This window comes from Callithrix jacchus, chromosome 4 (genome assembly GCF_049354715.1).
Source record: "Callithrix jacchus isolate 240 chromosome 4, calJac240_pri, whole genome shotgun sequence".
NCBI lineage: Eukaryota > Metazoa > Chordata > Mammalia > Primates > Cebidae > Callithrix > Callithrix jacchus.
Genome location: NC_133505.1, coordinates 37,732,856 through 37,757,389, shown reverse-complemented (window position 1 = coordinate 37,757,389; position 24,534 = coordinate 37,732,856). Strand labels below are relative to the sequence as shown.

At 45.6% G+C, this 24,534-nt stretch overlaps 2 protein-coding genes, 1 non-coding gene and 1 pseudogene across 20 annotated transcripts in view; 2 read left to right on the top strand and 2 right to left on the bottom strand.

The window, feature by feature from the left end:
• Window positions 1-7,597: 7,597 nt before the first annotated feature.
• On the bottom strand, window positions 7,598-10,885 carry LOC144582091 (patr class I histocompatibility antigen, A-126 alpha chain-like; annotated as a pseudogene). Its single transcript, XR_013533949.1, has 8 exons — window positions 10,792-10,885; window positions 10,415-10,684; window positions 9,903-10,178; window positions 9,054-9,329; window positions 8,815-8,931; window positions 8,342-8,374; window positions 8,188-8,235; window positions 7,598-8,022 (listed from the first exon to the last, which is right to left on the bottom strand). The product of XR_013533949.1 is annotated as a patr class I histocompatibility antigen, A-126 alpha chain-like (transcript).
• Window positions 10,886-10,975: 90 nt separating this feature from the next.
• LOC128931938 (HLA class I histocompatibility antigen, alpha chain G-like) overlaps window positions 10,976-24,534 on the bottom strand; it is a 44,411-nt gene continuing 30,852 nt past the window's right edge. For 3 of the 16 annotated variants that reach the window (XM_078368681.1, XM_078368682.1, XM_078368683.1), the window contains exons 3-6: window positions 24,111-24,289; window positions 23,713-23,991; window positions 18,730-18,824; window positions 11,456-17,929 (exon numbers count right to left, since the gene is read on the bottom strand). In XM_078368681.1, coding sequence (XP_078224807.1) covers window positions 17,768-17,929; window positions 18,730-18,824; window positions 23,713-23,991; window positions 24,111-24,289 — 715 coding nt within the window. In that variant the 3' untranslated portion in view covers window positions 11,456-17,767. The other 13 variants (XM_078368676.1, XM_078368673.1, XM_078368674.1 and 10 more) reach the window with 12 other exon arrangements.
• LOC144582413 (U6 spliceosomal RNA) lies at window positions 22,485-22,591 on the top strand. The gene has a single exon (XR_013534996.1). It is a non-coding gene; the product is annotated as a U6 spliceosomal RNA (small nuclear RNA).
• The window catches only part of LOC128931941 (serine/threonine-protein kinase MARK2-like), a 47,955-nt gene continuing 46,960 nt past the window's right edge, over window positions 23,540-24,534 (top strand). Inside the window, exons 1-2 of one of the 2 annotated variants that reach the window (XM_078368655.1) lie at window positions 23,540-23,588; window positions 24,130-24,212. The gene's annotated coding sequence lies outside the window, so the exon portion shown is untranslated. Of the gene's footprint in view, window positions 24,213-24,534 lie in introns of both variants that reach the window. The other variant, XM_078368654.1, reaches the window with a different exon arrangement.

Here is a 24,534-nt window from a genome sequence, read left to right as displayed (position 1 = left end):
TGCAGTGAGTGTTGTGCCTGCTTTTTTGTTGTAGGAGGAGCCAGATGCAACACATTACCCATCACCTTAGAAAAACTCTTAATCTGCCCCGATCACTGGACCCCTAGAAAATTCTACTGGGGGGTTAAGGGGACCCCTGATTTTTATCAGATACATTTTACATGCTCTGAAACAAACTGATTTTTATTTTTTTTTTAATTGCATTTTAGGTTTAGGGGAACATGTGAAGAACATTCAAGATTCTTGCATAGGCACACACATGGCAACGTGATTCGCTGCCTTCCTCCCCTTCACCTATATCTGGCATTTCTCCCCATGCTATCTCTTTCCAACTCCCAACCCCTCACTGTCTGTCCCCTATTCCCCCCAACAGACCCCAGTGTGTGATGCTCCCCTCCCTGTGTCCATGTGTTCTCATTGTTCAACACCCACCTATGAGGGAGAACATGTGGTGCTTGATTTTCTGTTCTTGCATCAGTTTGCTGAGAATGATAGTTTCAGGTTCATCCATGTCCCTACAAAGGACACGAACTCATCGTTTTTGATGGCTGCTTAATATTTCATGGTGTATATATGCCACATTTTCCTTCTCCAGTCTATCATCGATGGACATTTGGGTTGGTTCCAGGTCTTTGCTATTGTAAACAGTGCTACAATGAACATTCATGTGCATGCGTAGAACGATTTATAGTCCTTTGGATATATACCCAGTAATGGGACTGCTGGGTCAAATGGAATTTCTATTTCTAGGTCCTTGAGGAATCGCCACACTGTCTTCCACAATAGTTGAACTAATTTACACTCCCACCAACAGTGTAAAAATGTTCCTATTTCTCCACATCCACTCCAGCATCTGTTGTCTCCAGATTTTTTAATGATAGCCATTCTAACTGGCGTCAGATGGTATCTCAATGTAGTTTTGATTTGCATTTTTCTAATGACCAGTGATGATGAGCAATTTTTCATATGTTTGTTGGCCTCATGTATGTCTTGTTTTGTAAAGTGTCTGTTCATATCCTTTGCCCACTTTGGAATGGGCTTATTTGTTTTTCTCTTGTCAATCTGTTTTAGTTCTTTGTTGATTCTGTGTATTAGCCCTTTGTCAGATGGGTAGATTGCAAATTATTTTTCCCATTCTGTTGGTTGCAGATTCACTCTAATGACTGATTCTTTTGCTGTGCAGAAGCTGTGGAGTTTAATTGGGTTCCATTTGTCTATTTTGGCTTTTGTTGTCAATGCTTTTGGTGTTTTGGTCACGAAGTCCTTGCCTACAGCTATGTCCAGAATGGTTTTGCCTAGGTTTTCTTCTAGGATTTTGATGGTGTTAGGTCTTATGTTTAAGTCTTTAATCCATCTCGAGTTAATTTTAGTGTAAGGTGTCAGGAAGGGGTTCAGTTTCTGCTTTCTGCACATAGCCAGCCAGTTTTCCCAACACCATTTATTAAACAGGAAATCTTTTCCCCATTGCTTGTTTTTGTCAGGTTTGTCAAAGATCAGCTGGTTGTAGATGTGTGATGTTGCTTCCAAGGCCTCTGTTCTGTTCCATTGGCCTATATCTCTGTTTTGGTACCAGTACCATGGTGTTTTGATTACTGTAGCTTTGTAGTATAGTTTGAAGTCTGGTAGTGTCATGCCTCCCGCTTTGTTCTTTTTGCTTAGAATTGACTTGGCTCTGCTGGCTCTTTTTTGGTTCCATATGAAGGTTAAGATGGTTTTCTCCAGTTCTGTGAAGAAGGTCATTGGTAGCTTGATGGAGATAGTGTTAAATCTGTAAATTACTTTGGGCAGTATGGCCATTTTCACGATATTGATTCTTCCTAACCATGAACATGGAATGTTTCCCCATCTATTTGTGTCCTCTCTTATTTCACTGAGCAGTGGTTTGTAGTTCTCCTTGAAGAGGTCTTTTACATTCCTTGTGAGTTGTATTCCTAGGTATTTTATTCTCTTTGTAGCAATTGTGAATGGCAGTTCGTTCTTGATTTGGCTCTCTTTAAGTCTGTTATTGGTGTATAGGAATGCTTGTGATTTTTGCACGTTGATTTTGTATCCTGAGACTTTGCTGAAGTTGCTTATCAGTTTCAGGAGATTTTGGGCTGAGATGATGGGGTCTTGTAAATAAACAATCATGTCATCTGCAAATAGAGACAATTTGGCTTCCACCTTTCCTATTTGAATACCCTTTATTTCTTTGTCTTGCCTGATTGCTCTGGCTAGAACTTCCAATACTTTATTGAATAGGAGTGGTGAGAGAGGGCATTTTTGTCTAGTGCCAGATTTAAAAGGGAATGCTTCCAGTTTTTTTCCATTCAGTATGATATTGGCTGTTGGTTTGTCATAAATTGCCTTCCATCAATACCGAGTTTATTGAGGGTTCTTAGCATAAAGCGCTGTTGAATTTTGTCAAAGGTCTTCTCTGCGTCAATTGAGATAATCATGTGGTTTTTGTCTTTGGTTCTGTTTATGTGGTGAATTACATTTACAGACTTGCGTGTGTTGAACCAGCCTTGCATCCCCGGGATGAAGCCTACTTGATCCTGGTGGATAAGGTTTTTGATGTGCTGTTGCAATCGGCTTGCCAGTATTTTATTGAAGATTTTTGTGTCTATGTTCATCATGGATATTGGCCTGAAGTGTTCTTTTCTTGCTGAGTCTCTGCCAGGTTTTGGTATCAGGATGATGTTGGTATCACAAAATGATTTGGGAAGGATTCCCTCTTTTTGGATTGTTTGGAATAGTTTCAGAAGGAATGGTACCAGCTCCTCTTTGTATGTCTGGTAGAATTTAGCTGTGAAGCCATCTGGACCTGGGCCTTTTTTGGGTGGTAGCCTCTTAATTGCTACCTTCACTTCAGCCCTTGTTATTGATCTATTCAGGGTTTTGACTTCTTCCTGGTTTAGGCTTTGGAGGATGCAAGTGTCTAGGAATTTATCTATTTCTTCCAGGTTTACTAGTTTATGTGCATAGAGTTTTTTGTCATAATCTCTGATGATGGTTTGTATTTCTGTGGAATCTGTGGTGATATCCCCTTTATCATTTTTTATTATATCTATTTGATTCTTCTCCCTTTCCTTTTTTATTAATCTGGCTACTGGTCTATTTTGTTGATCTTTTCGAAAAACCAGCTCCTGGATTTATTGATTTTTTTGAAGGGTTTTTTGTGTCTCTATCTCCTTCATTTCTGCTCTGATCTTAGTTATTTCTTGTCTTTCACTAGATTTTGCGTTTTTTGATCTTGCTCCTCTAGCTCTTTCAATTTTGATGACGGGGTGTCGATTTTAGATCTTTCCTTGCTTCTCATGTGGGCATTTATTGCTATATATATTCCTCTAGACACTGCTTTAAATGTGCCCCAGAGATTCTGGTACATTGTGTCTTCATTCTTGTTGGTTGCGAAGAACATCTTTATTTCTGCCTTCATTTCATCATTAATCCAGTCAACATTCAAGAGCCAGTTGTTCAGTTTTCATGAAGCTGTGCAGTTCTGAGTTAGTTTCTGAATTCTGAGTTCTAACTTGATTGAGAGACTGTTTGTTATGATTTCTGTTCTTTTGCATTTGCTGAGGAGTGATTTACTTTTAATTATGTGTTCAATTTTAGAGCAGGTGTGATGTGATGCTGAGAAGAATGTGTATTCTGTGGATTTGGGGTGGAGAGTTCTGTAAATGTCTATTAGGTTTGCTTGGTTCAGGTCTGAATTCAAGTCCTGGATATCCTTGCTAATTTTCTGTCTCATTGATCTGTGTAATATTGACAATGGGGTGTTGAAGTCTCCCACTATGATTGTGTGGGAGTCTAAGTCTCTTTGTAAGTCATTAAGAACTTGCTTTATGTATCTGGGTGCTCCTGTATTGGGTGCGTATATATTTAGGATCATTAGCCCTTCTTGTTGCATTGATCCTTTTACCATCATGGAATGTCCTTCGTGGTGTCTTTTGATCTTTGTTGGTTTGAAGTCTTTTTTATCAGAGATGAGAATTGCAACTCCTGCTTTTTTCCCACTTACATCGTTTTTAAAAGTCTTTATTTAGCTCTGCTCTGGTGTTTGTTATTTCTTTTCTGCTAATTTTGGATGTGGTTTGTTGCTTTTCTAGTTTGTTCCTTAAGAGTCATCATCATATTGTTAATTTGTAATGTTTCTACTCCTTTTAGGTAGGCATTTACTGGTGTAAACTTCCCCTTTGGCCCTGTTTAACTGTATCACACAGGTTTGGATATGTTGTGTTTCCATTTTCATTTGTTTCAACAAACTTGATTTCCATCTGAATTTTTCTGTTCACTCAATGTTTATTCAGGAGCATGTTGTTAGTTTCCATGTATTTGTCTAGTTGCCAAAGTTTTCTTGGTGTACCTGTCTAGTTTTATTCCATTGTGGCCAAAGAAGATATTTAATATAATTTCAATTTTTGAAAATTTGTTGAGACTTGTTTTGTGGCTTAACATAGGCTCTCTCCCGGAAAATGTCCTTGTGTTCATGAAAAGAAGGTATATTCTGTAGTGTTAGATAGAATGCTCTGTAAGTATCTGTAAGCTTTATTTGGTCTAAAGTTCAATTTAAATACAATGTTTCTTTCTTGACTTTCTGTGTAGATGATCTGTCTAATGTTGAGGTTTAGATGTTGAAGTCCCCACTATTCTTGGAATCTATCTCTCTTGTTAAATGTACTCATGTTACAGGCTGCTCTTTGTTAGAAAAGAAAATGATTTCAGGGCTGCGTTTCATTACAAGAAAACCTTACTGAGGACTTCTGTACCCTCACTATCTGCCTAAATAATTTCTTCTTAGCTCCTATGTCACTGCCAGACTCTGAGCCACAATGCGGTGACTCAGAGAGCCTGGGACTGTGCAGAATGCATTTTAGTGGAAACAGCTGAGTGGCAGTGGCGATGTCCAGTTTCCAGGAGCAGCAGTGGCATCTGTCCTAGCCTCAGGGTCCAGTGTCCAGCACTAGGATGTCAGAGGTGTGAGCAGTAGCATCTGTGCTCAGTAGCAGGGGCAATTGTTCCTAGGAGGGACCTGATCCTGGGTGGGCTGTGGATTCTGTTCCTGGCTGTGTGATTTCCAGCCCTGTTCTGTGGCCTTCCCTACAATAAAATTAGCCCCCAGTACCAGATATACCGCTTTATGTGTACATTAGAGAAGTTTGGTTTTCATAGTTTGCTCCAAGAAGTGAGTGAGAAATCAGTCTGTGGAGCAGTGTCAGAGAGCAGCATTCAGGCGTTGTTCTTTGTGTGAGAGCCACATCCTGAATTGTCTATCTGGCCTCTACCCCATGGTGGAGAGGTCAACAGGGAATATCACATCTCACAATTGATTATATACATCCTGCCTTTTATTTCTGAGAGAAAAATCTTCTTTTAAACAAGGTTTGAAAACCCACCCTATCCACCCACCCTGGGCACTCTGATCTCTGATTTCAATGGTTCCCAATCTGGATCCCAAGAGGGAGGGCAGGGGCTTAGAAAATAATCAGGCCACTTTCCAGAACACCTGTCTCAGAGTAAATGCACAACACCAAGCCATCACTTATATAACAAGCACTACAGGCAGGCTGATGCTCAGACATGTGGGATCCTGGTGTTCTTGATCTGGAGACCAGAAACACAGGCCCAGTCTTGTCAAAAATCCAGAATCTCATTCAACCCTGGACTTCTTGGATCTCAGCACCATGTCCAGGTGATTCCTGTGCACATGGGCGGTCCTTGCCTCAGTGTCCTCTAGGTGTGGGGTCAGAACTGTGCAGTCTGCTCTCAGTATGGTCTGATCAGATCCCTTAGAACTGGAGGTCCAGGGTTCAGTCTCTGCACTCATTCTCTTCTACAGCCAGTCACTTCCTTGGTGCCCTCATCCATGCTTGAAGTTATAAGTATTGTTTATATGGTGTGACCTCCTAAATCTATGTCTCCAGCCCCGTCTATTTCTCATTTCCCCTAAACTCTGGAGTTGTCTGTACAACTGCCACCCGGGCTCCCTCACCTGTATTCCTAGTAGACATCTCCTCCACTGAGTGCCTGGGATGTTCCCTCCTCAGTATGCTCCTGCCAGAGTCTCTCCATTTCCACAGCAGCCCCACCCTTCCTTCTACTCACTAATTTTACAACTGTGGGTGTCCTTGATTCGACTTTCTCACACCACAGATACAATCCATTGGCAAATGCTGTGAGTCCATGTTAAAATGCATCCAGAATCCCCTCATGTCCCACTATTTCCCTGCTCACACCCCGATCAAGGTAGCAACATCTCCAGCCTGGAATACTGCACTCGCTTCTCACTGTTTTCCCTTCTGCCTCCCTCACCCCTTGCCTCTCAATTCTGTTCTCAGCACAGCAGTCAGAGCTCCTTTTAAAAGAGAAGTTGTACCACATCTCTTGTCTGCTCAAAACTGTCTGCTACCTCCCCATCTTACTCAGAACAAAGGTCAGATGCTTCTTCACACCCTCCAGGCCCACCTGCCCTGGCTGTACCTTTGACTTCACGTCAGATTCTCTCTCTCCAGCCCTCCTGGGCTCCTTCCTCTCCTGGGAACACAGACACCTTCCTGCCCTAGTGCATTTGTACTGGAGGTTCCCCTGCCTGGAAAGAACTTCTTCAGATATCCTCGTGGACACTCCTCGTGTCCCTCAATTCTTTCCTCAAAAGTCACCTTTGCAATGTGGTGCACCCTGACCCCCCCAACACAACAGCCACCTTCCCTGTTCCCACTGCCCACACCCCGGATCACTTGCCTCAGAGCAAGTCCCACCTTCCAGCACTTTCCTTCCTTGCTCTGGTGATAGTGTATCTATCGTCTGCCTCTTCCCGCTGGAACACATGCTCCACAAGGTTAGAGATTTTTCTGATTTTACTTCAGTGATGTTCCGCAGATGCAGAACCACTCTGTCCTGTGTCTGGCCGACAACGAAGGTCACCGTAGAGCATCTCCTATTCTAAAGGCAGTATCCTTAGTAACACAGACTCAGGCCAAGTGCTGTTTCTTGGCAGCTACAGCACAAGGGCCCCTCACACTGACATCGAGGTTTCCCGTGCTTTTCTCAGCAGGGCTGCTGGTGTGTCCTCCCTCCCCCAATCCTCCCTGCAAACCAACTCCCAACCCACACACACCCCTGCACACTGCAGCACACAATCACAGTTCTCTCTTCAGGAAAGAATAGTCCTTGATGATGGGTCCAATTTCACAAACAAATGTCAGTCTAAATTAGACTCTGCTTTATAGATTCATGAGTTGGAATTGGAGCCAGCACCAAGATCACTAGAACCAGGGCAGGGAGAGAGGGCAGGACAGCAGAGCAGAAGAGGAGCCCTGGAAGGAGGGCAGGAGCTGAATGGGTCTGAAAATTTGTCTCAGAAACACAGAGACTCCTGTGTGCAGGGGCTACTCTGGGCAATGTGTGAGCCTTTGTGGTCACAGCTCCCCATGGACAAGTTTCCACTGAAGGGACAAGGACAATGGAGCAGTGAAGCTGACCCAGCTGAGGACTGACCACATAAATCCCATGATGGACTCAACAGCAACTGGGCACAGGCCCGTCCACACTCGGCTCCTCACAGCCTTCTCCATCCCCACCTGCAACAGACTCAGCACAGAAAACGTGTGGATTCTGGAAGGTTCTCAGGTCTTTATTTCCTCTCTCAGATTTTAGGAATTGACTTGTTTAATTAACCAATCAACCTCTCATGGGAAATATTTGAGAAAACACATTTATGTTCAGATTCTTATTTTCAGTAGGGAAGGAAGCAGTTACAGCTCAGTGCACCATGAAATTGAGACAGAGATGAAGACACTCAGCCCCACCTCACTGGAACAGGAAAGATGACTGGGGAGGGAACACAGGTCAGTGTGGGGACAGGGGTCACGGTGGACATGGGGTGGGCTGTCTCTCCACCTCCTCACATTGTGCTAACAGGGACTCAGACACATTCAGATGCCTTTGCAGAAAGAGATGCCAGAGGCTCTTGAAGTCACAAAGGGGAGGCGTGAAGAAATCCTGCGTCTCAGTCCCACACAAGGCAGCTGTCTCAGGCTACAGAAAACAATAGTCATGAACAAATTCCGGTCAGTCATGGTAAGTGATGACACTCTGAACAGCCCACCAGACACTTGAAATGTCCCAATCAAAGAATCTCCATTACCCAGTCCTGTCCCATCTGCCCCTACTTCCGCCCACTAGAGACCCCCAGGGTCTCACCTTTACAAGCCCTGAGAGACACATCAGAGCCCTGGGCACTGTCACTGCCTGGGGTAGAACAAAAACAGGACCTGGTCAGAGCCCGTGGGAGATGTGGGCCAGGAGGAATTATGGGGTGGGTGAGTTCCTCCACACTCCCGCCCCCACCACTTACACGCAGCCTGAGAATAGCTCCCTCCTTTTCTACCTGTGGGAAGAAAATGTCCTGTGAAGGGCAGGGAGGAGGCAGGGCCATGAGATTTTAGAGGACCCTCCTAGTCTTGGACGCAAGAGATATTTCTAGAACCGTGACTACACACCCAGGGCAGGATCAGGAAACACCAAGAAAGCAGGTGTGGGTCCTGGACCAACCAACCTCCTAAGGTCTGCCCTTAGCAGGGACCTTCCCCTGACTCGTGAATGCTGGGATCAGGTTCCCAACACCACAATCATCAAGGTGATACATCTGTCCTTCGTTGTCAAGTGTGCTTCCCAAAAGAATAAGTGCTGGCACACAGGGCCCCAGGCTGGGTCGGCACATGTGTGGATGGTGCTTCCCAGTAATGAGCGGGGGAACGCTTCTACCTGGGGTTTGAAATACCCAGTGTGACAAGAAAACCCAGACCCCACTCCTCACCCCTTCCCTACCTGAGCTCTTCCTCCTCCACATCACAGCAGTGACCACAGCTCCAATGACCACAGCTACTAGGACAGCCAGGCCAGCAATGATGCCCATGATGGGGATGGTGGGCTGGGAAGATGGCTCTGGGAAAGGAGAGGAAGGTGAGGGGCCCTGACCCCAGACCTCAGCCCTGACCCTGCTGAAGGCTCCAGAAGGGCTCCTGCTTTCCCTGAGAAGAGATGTGAACCCCCAATCCTCTCCTTACCCCATCTCAGGCTGAGGGGCTCCAGCAGCCCCTCGTGCTGCACATGGCATGTGTATCTCTGCTCTTCTCCAGAAGGCACCACCACAGCCGCCCACTTCTGAAAGTTTCCGTCCCCTGCTGGTCTGGTCTCCACAAGCTCTGTGTCCTGAGTTTGGTCCTCCCCATCCCGCTGCCAGGTCAGTGTAACCTCTGCAGGGTAGAAGCCCAGGGCCCAGCACCTCAGGGTGACCTCTTGGTTAGAGATGGGGTGGTGGGTCACGTGTGTCTTTGGGGGTTCTGATGGGAAAAGTCAGAAAATTTAAGCAATTTGCATCTCTCATGGGACACCTCAGCATCATCCATGGGACCATCCTGAGAATAGAGAGGACACCTGGGATGGGGAAGGGAGCACAGAACCCAGACACCAGGCTGGACACAGCACCTGCAATAATCTATTCTTTGAATTTCAAATTCTAGTCTCTGAGGGAAGAACAGGGACTTCTGGTCCTGACCTGACTGGAGGCTGAGGGACTGAGAAAAGCTGGAATCTGACTTTCAAACACATTTGAGTGTGAGGCAGAGAACAAGGCCTGAGAGAAAAAGTCAGGTGCCCACGGCGGCTGCAGGGGTCAAAGCGGACCCCTGATCAGTATTCCAGGAACCGTCATCCCCTCCATTTCCTCAGAGACGTCATCCCTTAATTGTCCTAGAGAGCAGAGGGGCCCTCAGAGGAAACTCAGGAAAACACGCCATTCTCCATTCAAGGGAGGGCGATATTCTAGCGCGGATCCCGTTTTCCTCCCCTCCTCCTGGGAGGCCATCCCGAGAGATCTATAGGAGATGGGGACGGCTCCCCAATGCCCGTGGTACCTGCGCGCTGCAGCGTCTCCTTCCCGTTCTCCAAGTATCTTTTGAGCATCTCCACGCACTCTCCCTCCAGCTGTGCCCTCAACTGCTCTGCATAGTTCTCCGCCTCCAACTTGCGCTGGGTGAACTCAGCCACCATGTCCGCGGCTGTCCAGGAGCGCAGGTCCTAGTTCAGGGCGACGTGATCCTTGCCGTCGTAGGCTATGCGGCAGTACCCGAGAAGGAGGCGCCCATCGGGCCCCAGGTCGCAGCCAAACAACACCTGGAGGGTGTGAGACCCTGGCCCCGCCATTGCGGTCAGACCCGCCCCCCCAGCCCCCCCAGCCCCGCGGGGATTTGGGCCTAAACTGAAGATGAAACTGGGTAAAGGCACCTTGGGGCCCTCTAGGGTCCAGGGTACGGACGGGTTCTGTAGCCTCGGGGTGGATCTTGGGCCCAGAGACTCGGTGGGACCCGGGCCGTCCGTGGAGGATGAGGAGGGGTCTTGATCTGCGCTCCGGGCCGGGGTCACTCACCGGCCTCGCTCTGGTTGTAGTAGCCGCGTATGTCCCGCAGGCTCACTCGGCAAGCCTGTGCGCAGGCCTCTGTTCTCCGTGTCAACAGGTCCCAATACTCCGGCCCCTCCTGCTCCGCCCACGGCGCCCGCGGCTCAGTCTTCGGAATCGCGGCGTCGCTGTCGAACCGCAGGAACTGAGTGTCGTCCACGTAGCCCACTGAGAAGTACCGGGGCTCCCCGCCGCCGGGCCGGGACACAGTGGTGCTGAAATACCTCAGGGAGTGGGAGCCTGGGGACGAGGAGGGGCTGAGACCGCCGACTCTCCTCCCGGCGCGGATCGCCGGGTCCTGCGCCCCCTCCCGACGGGCCCCTCGCTCCTCCCGACCCCGAACTCACTCGCCCAGGTCTCAGTCAGGGCCAGAGCCCCCGAAAGCAGCAGAAGGAGGCTTCGGGGCTCCATGACCCCAGCCTCGGTGTCTGGGGAGAATCCGAGTCCGGGCAGGTGACTGGGGGCCTCAGAACCGGGACCTCGGCGACGCCGATTGGCTTCTCTAGAAACCAATGGGCGGGGGAACCAGGGATAAGCCTAGGGTATCCAGGAAGAAGGATCTGACAGGTTGGGAGAAGTGAAACTCGGGGAAGTGGGGAATCCCCAACGCGGCACTTCGCCAGTGCAGACACGCCCCTCGGTGCCTGAGACCCCGAGAGCCACGCCCAGGAACTAGGACTTGGTCCTAATCCCTCTTCTCCTACACCAAGCCTCTTTCTCACACAGTCTGCCTGAGTCCTGGCCAAGGATCTGTCTGTGGAAACCAGAGAGAGACCCCCAGGCTGCGCCCAGCCTTTTCTCCTTCACTTCTGGTCCTGGAATCCCCGTTCCTGAACTGGACTCCCTGCCTCCCACTCCTTACTTCTCCCCTTGGACTCTTGTACACGGAGACTCACCACGGGGAACTTGATGGCAGAGAGTGAGCTCGCCCTGGAATAGAGATGTAGAGACAGGGGTTTTCTCTCTACACCTGGTGAAGTTTTGTCTGAATGCACCAGATAGAGACTCTCATAGAGACCAGTTTCCTTTTTATTAATACAGTAGGTAGCACAATATTGTAATCCCTGAATGATTAGGATTCCAATCTGTCAAAGACCTGGGTCAAAACAGCATCACAATTAAACTCTCAAAGCTCCTAAGTTTTACTTTCCCAGTCTATGGATCTGTGACTCCAGATTGTTGCATTTAAAATTATTTTCATTCCCTAGCTGGAGTTTTCCTATGAGTCCAGAGCACCTCCTGAATATGAAGAAGCAGGTTTGTTACTGTGTATTGAACCGGGAGCCTGTAGTCATCACTCAGAGTTGTGAGAGCTCCATGCAGTCCCAATGCTCTTCACCAGCGCTCAAGCACTGCCTGCTTTCGTGAGCTATGCACATGTAAGCACTGTGCATATTCTATTCAGACACTTGGAATTTTTGTACCCTTTTTTTTTTAAATCACAGGGAAGCCATTAGGAAGTATTTAATACATTTTAGGCAGTCCCACAAAATGTATTAAATACTGGAAGCAAAGAGCCCCCTGCTAGGCTCTTCCACTGCTTTAGAATTCTTTCCCCTGCTCCTTTTCCTCACCTCCTGCTTCTGCAGCCCTTCTCTCTGCCCCTCTCATCCCTCACACCCTCCTGTCCCCTCAGTTCCCATTGCCCAGTCACTCTCAAATTGTGGCACTGTAGAGGACAGTTTCTTTTCCCTAAAAACTTTCTTTCTGTCCCTTTCTATTTAATCCTTGCCTCCCACCCTCACCCCTTCCCTTTACTCAACAACTGCCCTGCTTTCTGCGACTGCAAGAGTGAAATTTCTAGAATTTCATGGACATACAATCATGTGCAGTCCTTTGTTTGGTCTCCCTTAGCGTAACAATGTTTGAGATGATGACATTCATTCCTTTTTTGTTGCTGAGTAGCTGCCCAGTATTGCTGGAATCCCAGTTTACTCATCTGTTTCTCTAGTCTCCAGTTGATAGACATGTGGATTACTCCAGTTAGGGTGTGTTATTAATGAAGCCACTATAAGTAACTGTTCACAAGTGTGGCCTTACACTTTTATTTCTTTTGGATAAATACATATTTGTGGAATTGCTGTGTCATGTGGTAATGGATGAGTAGCTGTATAAGAAATTGCCAAACCGCTTTACAAATTGACTGCAACATTTTTTGCATTTGCACCAGCAATATCAGACATTCCTGTTTTTTCCATATTCTTACCAGTTATTTAGACTTATCATATGTCTTTTTAACGTTGCCTATTCTAGGTGTTCTGGGGTGGTTTCTCACTGTGGTTTTAACTTGACTAGTGTTGTTTGCTCTCTTTTCATGTTCATCTAAGTCACTTATTACATATATTTTATGAACTATTTGGTGAATTCAGTAATTCAGAGATTTTTTTCTGAATTCCCTAGTGTTTTTTACATATACAGTGAAGCTGGTGACAAAGAAAGACATTTATTTCTTCCTTTTCATCTTTTTTCTTTTAAAATTATTTGTATGTAATAGAGATGAGGTCTCACTATCAGGCTTGTCTCAAACTCCTGAACTCAAGTGATCAGCTTTCCAAAATGCAGGGATTACAGGCATGAGCCACCATGCCTGGTCCTCCTATTGGTGTTTTATTTCATTGACTTGCCATGTTGCACTGGTTAGGATTCCTGTTACGTGTTTAAACAAGAATGACGAGAGCTCACGTGTTTGTTTACAAGGAACTTAAACAAATTTACAAGAAAAAACCCAGCCCCATAAAAAAGTGGGCAGAGGATATGAACAGACCTTTCTCAGAAGACATTTACATAGCCAGGAAACATATGAAAAAAAGTTCAATATAACTGATCATTACAGAAATGCAAATCAAAATCACAATGACATGTCATCTCTTGTCAGTCAGAATGGCAGTTATTAAAAAGTCAAGAAAAGATAGATGCTGGCAAGGCTGTGGAGCAATGGGAACACTTTTGCACTGTTGGTGGAAATGTAAACTAGTTCAACCATTGTGGAGGACAGTGTGGCCATTCCTCAAAGATCTAGGACCAGAAATACTATTTGACTCAGCAATCCTATTCCTGGGCATATACCTGAAGGAATATAAATCATTCTACTATAAAGACACATGCACATGTATGTTTACTGCAGTACTATTTACAATAGCAAAGACAGGAAACCAAACCAAATGCCCATCAATGATAGACTGGATTAAGATAATGCAGTACATATACACCATGGAATACTGCACAGCCATGAAAAGGAATTAGTTCATGTCCTTTTCAGGGACATGGATGAAGCTGCAAGCCATCATCCTCAGGAAACTAACATAGGAACAGAAAACCAAACACCGCATGTTCTCACTTCTAAGTGGGAGCTGAACAATGAGAATACATGGACACAGGGAGGGGGACATCACATTCCAGGGCCTGTTGGGGTGTAGGGATTGAGGGGAGGGAACTTAGAGAAGGGGTCAATAGGTGCAGCAAACAACCATGGTAGACTATGTAACAAACCTGCAGGTTCTGCATGTGTCCTGGAACTCAAAGTAAAATAAAATAAATTAAATAAAAAAAGAAAGTGCATGTCGTATATGTACATATATGTTCACTGCAGCACTATTCACAATAGCAAAGACCTGGAATCAACCTAAATGTTCATCAGTAGTAGGCCAGATAAAGAAAATGTGACTGCCTCCAGCACTTTAGGAGGCCAAAGCGGGCAGATCATGAGGTCAAGTGAGGGAGACAACCCTGGTCAACATAGTGAAACACCATCTCTACTAACAATACAAAAATTAGCTGGGTGTGGTGGTGTATGCCTCTAGTCCCAGCTACTTGAGAGGCTGAGGCAGGAGAATCACTAGAACTCAGCAGGCAGAAGTTGCAGTGATCTGAGATCATGCCACTACACTCCAGCCTGGAGACAAAGTGAGACTCCATCTCAAAAAAAGAAGTGAGAAATATACACCATAGAATACTATGCAACCATGAAAAAGAATGAGATCATGCCCTTTGCAGGATCATGGATGGACTTGGAGGCCATTTTCCTTAGCAAACTAATGCAGGAACAGAAAACCAAATACCACACGTTCTTACTTATTAGTGGGAGCTAAATGATGAGAAAGGATAGACACGTAGAGAGGAACAGCACACACTGGGGTCTACTTGAGGGTGGAGGAAGGGAGGAGGGAGAGGATCAGGAAAAAGAGCTAATGGGTACTCAGGCTTAATACTTGGGTGGGTAATAATGGGTACAGAAATAATCTGTACAACAAAACCCCATGACACAAGTTTACCTAAATAACAAACCTGCACATGTATCCCTTAACTGAAAATAAAAGTTACAAAAAAAAAAAAAAAAAAAAAAAAAGAAAGAAAAGAAAGTGCATATCTGGAAACTACATATAGTTTGGTTCTGTGGGTTTTTTAAATTTTTTATTTTATTATCTTTTTATTGGATTTTAGGTTTTGGGATACATGTGAAGAACATGCAAGATAGTTGCATAGGTACACATGTGGCAGTGTGATTTGCTGCCTTCCTCCCCTTCACCTATATCTGGCATTTCTCCCCATGCTCTCTCTCCCCAACTCCCCAGCCCCACTGTCCCTCCCTTATTCCCCCGACAGACCCCAGTGTGTAGTGCTCCCCTCCCTGTGTCCATGTGTTCTCACTGTTCAACACCCACCTATGAGTGAGAACATGTGGTATTTCATTTTCTGTTCTTGTGTCAGTTTGCTGAGAATGATGGTTTCCAGGTTCATACATGTCCCTACAAAGGACATGAACTCATCGTTTTTGATGGCTGCATAGTATTCCACAGTGTATATGTGCCACATTTTCCCTGTCCAGTCTATCATAGATGGGCATTTGGGTTGGTTCCAGGTCTTTGCTATTGTAAACAGTGCTGCAATGAACATTCGTGTGCATGTGTCCTTATAGTAGAATGATTTATAATCCTTTCAATATATACCCAGTAATGGGATTGCTGGGTCAAATGGAATTTCTATTTCTAGGTCCTTGAGGAATCGCCACACTGTCTTCCACAATGGTTGAACTAATTTACACTCCCACCAACAGTGTAAAAGTGTTCCTATTTCTCCACATCCTCTCCAGCATCTGTTGTCTCCAGATTTTTTAATGATTGCCACCTGACAAAAACATGCAATGGGGAAAGGATTTCCTGTTATATAAATGGTGTTGGGAAAACTGGCTAGCCATGTGCAGAAAGCAGAAACTGGACCCCTTCCTGACACCTTACACTAAAATTAACTCCCGATGGATTAAAGACTTAAACATAAGACCTAACACCATCAAAACCCTAGAAGAAAATCTAGGCAAAACCATTCAGGACATAGGAGTAGGCAAGGACTTCATGACCAAAACACCAAAAGCATTGGCAACAAAAGCCAAAATAGACAAATGGGACTTAAACTCCACAGCTTCTGCACGGCAAAAGAAACAATCATTAGAGTGAATTGGCAACCAACAGAATGGAAAAAAATTTTTGCAGTTTACCTATCTGACAAAGGGCTGATATCCAGAATTTACAAAGAACTAAAACAGATTTACAAAAAAAAAAAAAAAACAAGCTCATTCAAAAGTGGGCAAAGGACATGAGCAGATACTTTACAAAAGAAGACATACATGAGGCCAAAAAACATATGAAAAAGTGCTCATTATATTGGTCATTAGAGAAATGCAAATCAAAACTACATTGAGATACCATCTCACACCAGTTTGAATGGTTCTGTGTTTTTTTTAAACCAAGTCACACAATTGCTGCTCTTCATTGGAATGTTGATTCATGTAGGTTTCTGTCATTATCGATGTGATAAGTGTTAGGTCTACCATGTTATTTTCCCAGTTTTGGTTTCTCTGTTTCTCCTGTCCTGACCAATGACTTCTTATTAGAAACCAACAAACAAAAGAAAGTAGAATAACATTTTTAAAGTGCTGCAAGAATAAAAGGTCAACTAAGAATTCTATATCCAGCATAGATGTCCTTTAAAGAAAGGCAAAATAAGAAGATATTTCAGGTAAAAGAAAATTGAGAAAATTTGTCACCAGCAGATCTGCACAGTAACAATTGGTAAAGAAAATTCCTCAGGCTAGAGGCAAATGATACCAGGTGGAAAATGGGATAATCAGAAAAGATGAAGATGATAAAAAATGGTAAATATTGAGCTAAGTGCAAAAGGCTATCTTGCTCCCCTCATTTACGCTTCCTTTATATACATAGAACTGTTTAAAGATAAGAAAAAGTAAAAAGTTCTTTTTGTGGGGCTTATAACCTATATAGATACATTACATATAATATCTATATTATAAAAGATGAACATTTTATAGAGGATAAATGGTTGCAAGATTTCTATATTTATGGGTACTAGTACATTATTAACTGAAAGTGAACTATAAAATGTTAAGAATGAGTTAAATTCTGAAGGAAATTGAGACACAAAAAAAATTCAAAAGATAAACAAATCTCAGAGATGGTGTTTTTGAAAAAAAAAATCTTAGCCAGTCTTAAGTCTCATCATTCTATGATTTCAGAACTATTATGAATACAAAGGTAATCAAACAACAGTCCTGCCCAGAAAGAGGAGTTATCCCTTAATATGGTGGCCCTGGAACAGCTGGCCCTCCCTGCTGGACCTCCTCCACATGGCACTTTCTGCAGTGACTCCATTGCCCTGTTATTCCACTCTACCCAGTAACCTGACCCAAGAGACAAGGGGTGTCTGCTGCTGTGTCCACACTTGGAGGAGGAAATCTTGATGGAGTCAGTACAGGATGAGCCAAGCATAACAGCTCATGCCTGTAATCCCAGCAATTCAGGACACTAAGGCAAAAGGATCACTTAAGAGCAGGAGTTGGAGACCAGCTTGGAAAACATATGAGACCTTCATCTCTAAAAAATAAAATAAGTACCCTTAGGCGTGGGCATGGGCACTTGTATTTCCAGGTATTGGGGAGGCCGAGGTGGGAAGATCCCTTGAGCTCATGAATTCAAGGCTGCAGTGAGCTATGATTGCACCACTGGACTCCAGCCCAGTCACAGAGGTACATCTTGACTCTAAAAAATACATTGTAACCCTTTGCTCACTATGGGTTATTTTAGTTATTATTTATTCGATGTATATTTTGATTTTATTTTACTGGCAGCACAATAAACTAGGACATGCTGAAACTAGAAATCACATCCACTTTCCAGTGTTAAAAAGCCTAGTCCAGGGAGGTAAGGAGACAGTCCTCACTGGCTTTGAGGATTCAAGGAGAACGAGAAGGGCTGGGCAGGAAGGTTTTTACTTGGAACCTGGAAGATGAGCAATGACATCCCTCTCTTCACCTTAAAGCTCATCCCGGACATCCACCTCCTTGGAGCAGAAGCAGCGCAGCAGCGCCACCTGGTGGTTCATGCGCTTCCTTTTGCAAATCACGCACAGTCCTGAGATCCACCTCTCCTTTGCACTAGGGATTTCTTCACCGGATACCAGGTTGAATCGACTTTCCTGTGAAGCAAAAGAAGCGTGAGGTTGCTGGGGGAGGAATGGTGTCATGTCCACCTTTGGCGAGATCCATGTCACGTGTTCAGGGGAAGGGCCAGGCCTTACTCCCCCATGCAGAGGGGAGGCTCTGGCCGTGAAGGCGCCTGTGGAGAGGTGAGGACCAACTCCCTCTACACTGACGGCCAAGAGCCTGCAGACAGCGGGGAAGGCTTCCCCTCAGCTGTGTCCTATCAGGTTCTTCCAGGAGTCAAGGAGTAAACCTGTATATTGCCTCTGGCAATGTGAGCTGCATGCACACTTAGAAGTGAGGTCACCCTGCTGGGGGTACTGGGGTTGCTGGTTGTTCTGGGTGCTCTGTGTCCAGAGAGGAAAATGCAGAGGAGGCTTTGTACAAAACAGGAAGCATACTTTATAAAGTACTTTTTCATTAGCCTTTGTGTCATATGATAAAATACAGTACTCCAAAAGGAAAAAAATCTGTCTAAAATTTGTGTCCTTTAATAAAATGTAAACACCCATTAACCACCAGGGATAGACGTTTAGGGGGCAAACCAGAAGGCCCATCATTTGCCCCAGCCCAGGGGTAAACTCTTTTCTCTTCTGGCTTTGATGATCATCACTTCTTTCTTCTATTTTATAATTTTATCATCTAAAATTATAATTTAGTTTTACCTTTAGAAATACGCTTTGTTCTCTTTTATTCCACAGATTCTCCTTGAAATGTATATTGTGTGGTAGAGCTTCCCATAGTGTGCATTTTGCTGATGGTCCCCAAGGCATAGGTGAATGTGTATTTCTATGACCTGTATTGCCTCTAAACTGGTAATTGGCTGTGGAGGTTTGCTTAGCTTCAGGCTTGATTTCTTTTTCACTTGGACTTGTTTGATGGTACTGGATTCTGCCATCAAGAGGAAGAACCAAACATTAGTTTTTTCTTGTATTGTGTTAATAATTGTCATTGCTATTCAATGGCTAAATCTGTTAATTTATGATGGGTTGCAAAAGAATTATTATAGTCTCAGTCTCTCATTACTTCTTCACTTCCTGATAATTTCTGAAATAAGAGATTTACCCTTCTCTTCTGTTTGTTTACTACTAGAAACTTGTTTTTTGGGAGTTTGTTTTTTGAGCCACGCATCTACTCACCTATGACCTACCACTTGCACTCTCAGTTATAAACCAATAAAAATGAATGTATGTGTGCCAAAATACATAATAATATTATTCATACCAGCACGGTTTGTAAAATCTGGATACAAAACAATTGTCTATCAATAGTAAAGGAATGAGAAGTGTGAGCTATTATAAAGTGGAGTGTTGGACAGCCATGGGAGTGAATAGGCTACGACCATGCACGTCAAGACCATGAGACCCAGGGACAAGATGGTGACTACATAACGCCATTCAACTAGAGCTGGCAGAACTAATCTGTGTTAAGAATCAAGAGTGGACTTCTGCCAAGATGGCCTGATAGGAACAGCTCTGGTTTGCAGTTCCCAGCAAGAGCAAGCCAGAAGGCAAGCGATCCCCACATTTCTAATTGAGGTCAGGTTCATTTCAGTGGGGCTGGTTAGATAGTGGGTGCAGCCCAAGGAGGGCTACTGAGGCAGGGTGGGGTATCAACTCACCCAGGAAGCCAAGGGGTTGGAGAACTCCCTCTCCTAGTCAATGGAAGCCATTAGGGACTTTTTGGACACTCTAGCACTCTGGCTCATATACTGCACTTTTCCCACAGTCTTCACAACCTGCAGACCAGGAGATTCCTTCTGGTTCCTACAACACCAGCTTCCTGGGTTTCCAGCACAAAACTGGGTGGCTGTCTTAGCCACAGCAGTTTTCTTTTTTTTTCTCATACTCCCACGGCACCTGGAACTCCAGTTAGACAGAACCGCTCATTCCCCTGAAGAAAAGGGAGCTGAAGCCAGGGAGCCAAGTGATCTGGCTCAGTGGGTCCCACCCCCAGGAAGACCAGCAAGCTAAGATCCACTGGCCTGAAATCCTCACAGCCAGCACAGCAGTGTGAGCTCAACCTGGGACATGAGCTCCGTGGGGGGAAGGGGTGTCCCCCATTGCTGAGGCTCAGGTAGGTGGTTTTAACCTCGCCTGTGTAAACAACGCCCCTGGGAAGTTTACATAGCAACTGGGCAGAGCCCACAGCAGCTCAGCAGCGCCTCTGCAGGCAGACAGTGACTAGACCCCCTTCTTGCTGGGCAGGGCATCTCTGAAAAAAAGCAGTAGCCCATCAGGGACCTATTTAAAAAAGCTCCTACCTTCCTGGAACAGAGCACCTGGGGAAAGGGTGGTTGTAGGTTCTGCTTCAGCAGACTTAAATGTCCCTGTCCAGCAGCTCTGAAGGGAGCAACAGATCTCCCAGCACAGCACTTGAGCTCTGATAAGGGACAGACTGCTTCCTCATGTGGTTCCCTGACCCCCATTTATCCTGACCAGGAGACACGTTATGCAGGAGAGCTCTGGCTGACATCTGGCAGGTACCCTTCTGAGACGAAGCTACCAGAAGAAGGAACAGGCAGCAATCTTTGCTGTTCTGCAGCCCTTACGGGTAATTCCCAGGCAAGCAGGGTCTGGAGTGGACCTCCAGCAAACTCCAGCAGGCCTGAAGCAGAGGGGCCTGATTGTTAGAAGGAATACTAAAAAACAGAAAGAAATAGCTTCAAATCAACAGAAAGGACATCCACTCAGAGACCCCATCCAAAAGTCACCAGTTTCAAAGACCAAAGGTAGATAAATCCACAAAGATGGGAAGAAACCAGGACAAAAAGGCTGAAATCGTCAAAACCCAGAACACCTCTTCTCCTCCAAGGGATCACAATTTCTCAACAGCAAGGGAACAAAACTGGATGGAGAATGAGTTTCATGAATTGACAGAAGCAGGCGTCAGAAGGTGGATAATAACAAATTTTCCTAGCCAAAGGAGCATGTTCTAACCCAATGCAAGGAAACTAAGAACCTTGAGAAAAGGTTAGACAAAATGCTAACTAGAATAATCAGTATAAAGAACATAAATGACTTGATGGAGCTGAAAAATCAAGAGTGTCTACTCTAGAATGGGGGAGGGTGGTTCATGACAGAGTAGGTCCCAAAGGTGTTTCCAGGAGGCTGTGACTGCTGTACTTTGATATGGGTGTTGTTTGCCTGAGTGTTCACTTAATGAAAATCCACTGCCCGCTTGTGGATTGTCCCCTTTTCTCCATGCATGCTGTCCTTCACTCAGATATACATTTCTGGTGTTTTCAAGCAATTCTATCTACAGTAAGAAGAATCACTTCTACAGTAAGAAGAATCACTTCTACTTGGAAATGCTGCATTGAAAAAAATTGCTGCATTTTTTTTCATTCCAGGAAATAAATACATATAAAGAGGAGAATCTACAACAAGAGCAATAGGCTTGGGTGCTGACACCAGAATAGCTTTTGTAATGGCTGTGGAGCCAAGAACTAGGAATCAAAATCCAAACAGTCCCATGAAAGGTGGAGGATGTGAAATGATGCCCCAGTAGTGCATGAATGAATGAGTCATGGGCAGTAGCTCATAGCTTGGCTGGCCAGTCACCAACTTGAAGAAAACAGAGTTGAAAAATTGGGAGGTGGAGGAGAGAGGTACACATAGACCTCCTGCTATAGGCAGAGTGTGTGAAGATAGTGCTTGTATGTGGATGCCTACCAGAGGGTCTTTACAGGGTGGAGCTCCCTGTAATAAGGTGGGCGAGATGGCTTGATGGATGAGGCCACTCAGCCACAGAGGGCTTGCTCATGGAGTCTCTACACAAAATGGCCATGATGGCTGGGATGGACACTGCATGGGCACAGCAATTGAGTCAACACTCACCAAGGATGACCTGGCAGCTGCCACTGTTGAGGGCCCAGCGTGCCAAAAGCAGCTGTGTCTTTGGATGAAAAAATAAATCAGGCAATGATAATTAAGAATCAAACAGCATTATGACAGATAAATATGCCACTAAAGATATAGTACAGGTTAAAATAATTGTGAAACTATGAACAAGATTACGTTAATGGGAAGAACTTACTACAAGTAAAGAAGTTAAAATGGTTGTAGAACTTTATTTCCCCTCAGGCATATCCAGAATGTTTTACAGATAAGTTCTGCCAAAACTTAGAAGAAGGTTACTGAACTTATACATAATATTCAAGAGAATGAGGAAACGTGGAGAAAGTGAGTGAACTCATTATTGTTTATGCATAAATCACATAGATTCTAAAGCCAGCTAGGGAAACATAAGAGAAAACCATGATAGGATAATCACTTCTAAGCAACTAGATGCAAAAATACTGAGATAAATGGTAGTAGACTGTGTTCACCAATGAGCTATAAGCAAATTAAATATCCTGCCCAGGTTATGAATCCCAAGAATACAAGAATATTTAAACTTTAACTCTGTAATGCAACTTACCACTTAATGAAAGAATAAAAGACAGAGACAATTACATTTCACTAGATGCAGAAACTACTGCAGATGAAATCCACACTCCCTCTCACCCACATTTCTTCAGTTATCTCCACTTTTAATAACTTGTGATCAGTGCTCGCTTTGGCAGCACACAGATAAAAAATGGAACAATGCAGGGAAGATCAGCATGTTCCCTGCACAAAGGTGACACACAAATTTTTGAAGCATGCCATATTTTTAAACTCTCAGTAAATTAGGTATTGAAGAAACATACCTCAAAACAATAAAAGCCAGCTATGGCAAGCCAATAACCAATATCATACTGAATGGGCAAAAGCTGGGAGCATTCCCCTTTAACACTAGCACAAGACAAAGATGCCCTCTCTCATCACTCCTATTCAACATAGTATTAGAAATTCTGGCCAGTGCAATCAGGTAAGAGAAAAAAAGGATATTCAAACAGGAAGAGAAAAAGTCCAATTGTTTTTGTTTGCAAATGGCACGATCCTATATCTAGAAAACCCAATTGTCTCAGCAGAAAAGCTTCTTAAGCTAAGAAATAACTCCAGTAAAGTCTCAGGATACAAAATCAGTGTGCAAAAGTCTCCTTCTGCCTTAAGCCCCCTAAGCTTTCATCAGATTAGGGTTTCACTCCCCTCATTATAGCCACTCCCTGTGGGCCGCAGGCCATTCCTCTCAATTCTGACTTTTTTTTTTTTTTTTTTTGAGACAGAGTCTCTCTCTATTTCCAGGAGCCAGGCTGGAGTGCAGTGGTGCGATCTCCGCTCACTGCAAACTCTGCCTCCCACGTTCAAGCAATTCTCCTGCCTCAGCCTCCCAAGTAGCTGTTACTACAGGTGCACGCCACTACGCCCAGCTAATTTTTGTATTTTTTAGTAGAAATGGGGTTTCCCCATGTTGGCCAGGATGGTCTTGATCTCCTGACCTTGTGATCTGCCTGCCTCGGCCTCCCAAAGTGCTGGGATTACAGGTGTAAGCCGCGGACACCACGGCTCCGGAGCGCAGGTCCTAGTTCATAGAGATGTAATTTTTGTCGTTGTAGGCGAACTGGAGATACCCGAGGAGGAAGCTCCCATCCGGCCCCACATCGCAGCCAATCATCCACTGGATGGTATGAGGCCCTGGCCGGCCCCCGAGGTCAGCCGCGCCCACCAAGCACCGCCCCCGATCGGACCAACCCGCGGGCAATTTGGCCTAAACTGAAAATGAAACCGGGTAAAGGCGCCTGGAGCTCTCCTGGGTCGAGGATCTGGGCGGGTCCCGCAGCCCCGGGGTGGACCTCGGACCCGGAGACTCTGGGGGACCCGGGCTGTCCGTGGGGATGGGAGGGGTCGCTCACCGGCCTCGCTGTGGTTGTAGTTGCTCTGGTTGTAGTAGCCGCGCAGGATCCGCAGGTTCCCTCGGAAAGTCTGTGCCTTGGCCATGGCTCTCCGCGTCTCCCGGTCCCAATACTCCTGCCCCTCCTGCTCTACCCACGGCGCCCGCGGCTCCATCCTCGGACTCTCGCGAGTCCCCCCACGAACTGCGTGTCGTCCACGTAGCCCACGGCGATGAAGCGGGGCTCCCCGTAGCCGGGCCGTGACAAGGCAGTGCCGAAATACCTCAGGGAGTGAGGAGCCTGGGGACAAGGAGAGGCTGACACCCGCCCGACCCTCCTCCCGGCACCCCTGAGGCCCCGCCAGGCGGGCCCCTGGCTCCTCCCAGCAGAGGCCATTTCCCTCCCAACCCCGCACTCACCCGCCCTGGTCTCGGTCAGGTCCAGGGTCCCCGAGAGCAGTAGGAGGAGTGTTCGGGGCACCACGACCCCAGCCTCAGTGTCTGGGGAGAATCCAAGTCCCGGTGAGTACGTGGGGATTGTCTTCTCTAGAAACCCGATACCCAATGGGAGTGGGAACTGGGGTCGCCTGGTGAATATCCTGGAAGAAGGACCGACACAGGTTGGGAGAAGTAGTGAAACACATGGAAGTGGGGAATCCACAACGCTGCACCTCCCCAAAGCAGACGCAGCCCTTGGAGCCTGACACCCTGAGACCCACGCCTAGGAGCTGGGACTTTGTCGGGATCCCTCACGAGCCTCTTTGTCACACTGATTGCATGAGTCCTGACCAAGGATCTGTCTATGGAAACCAGGGAGAGGCAGAGACTCCAAGGCTGTGCCCAT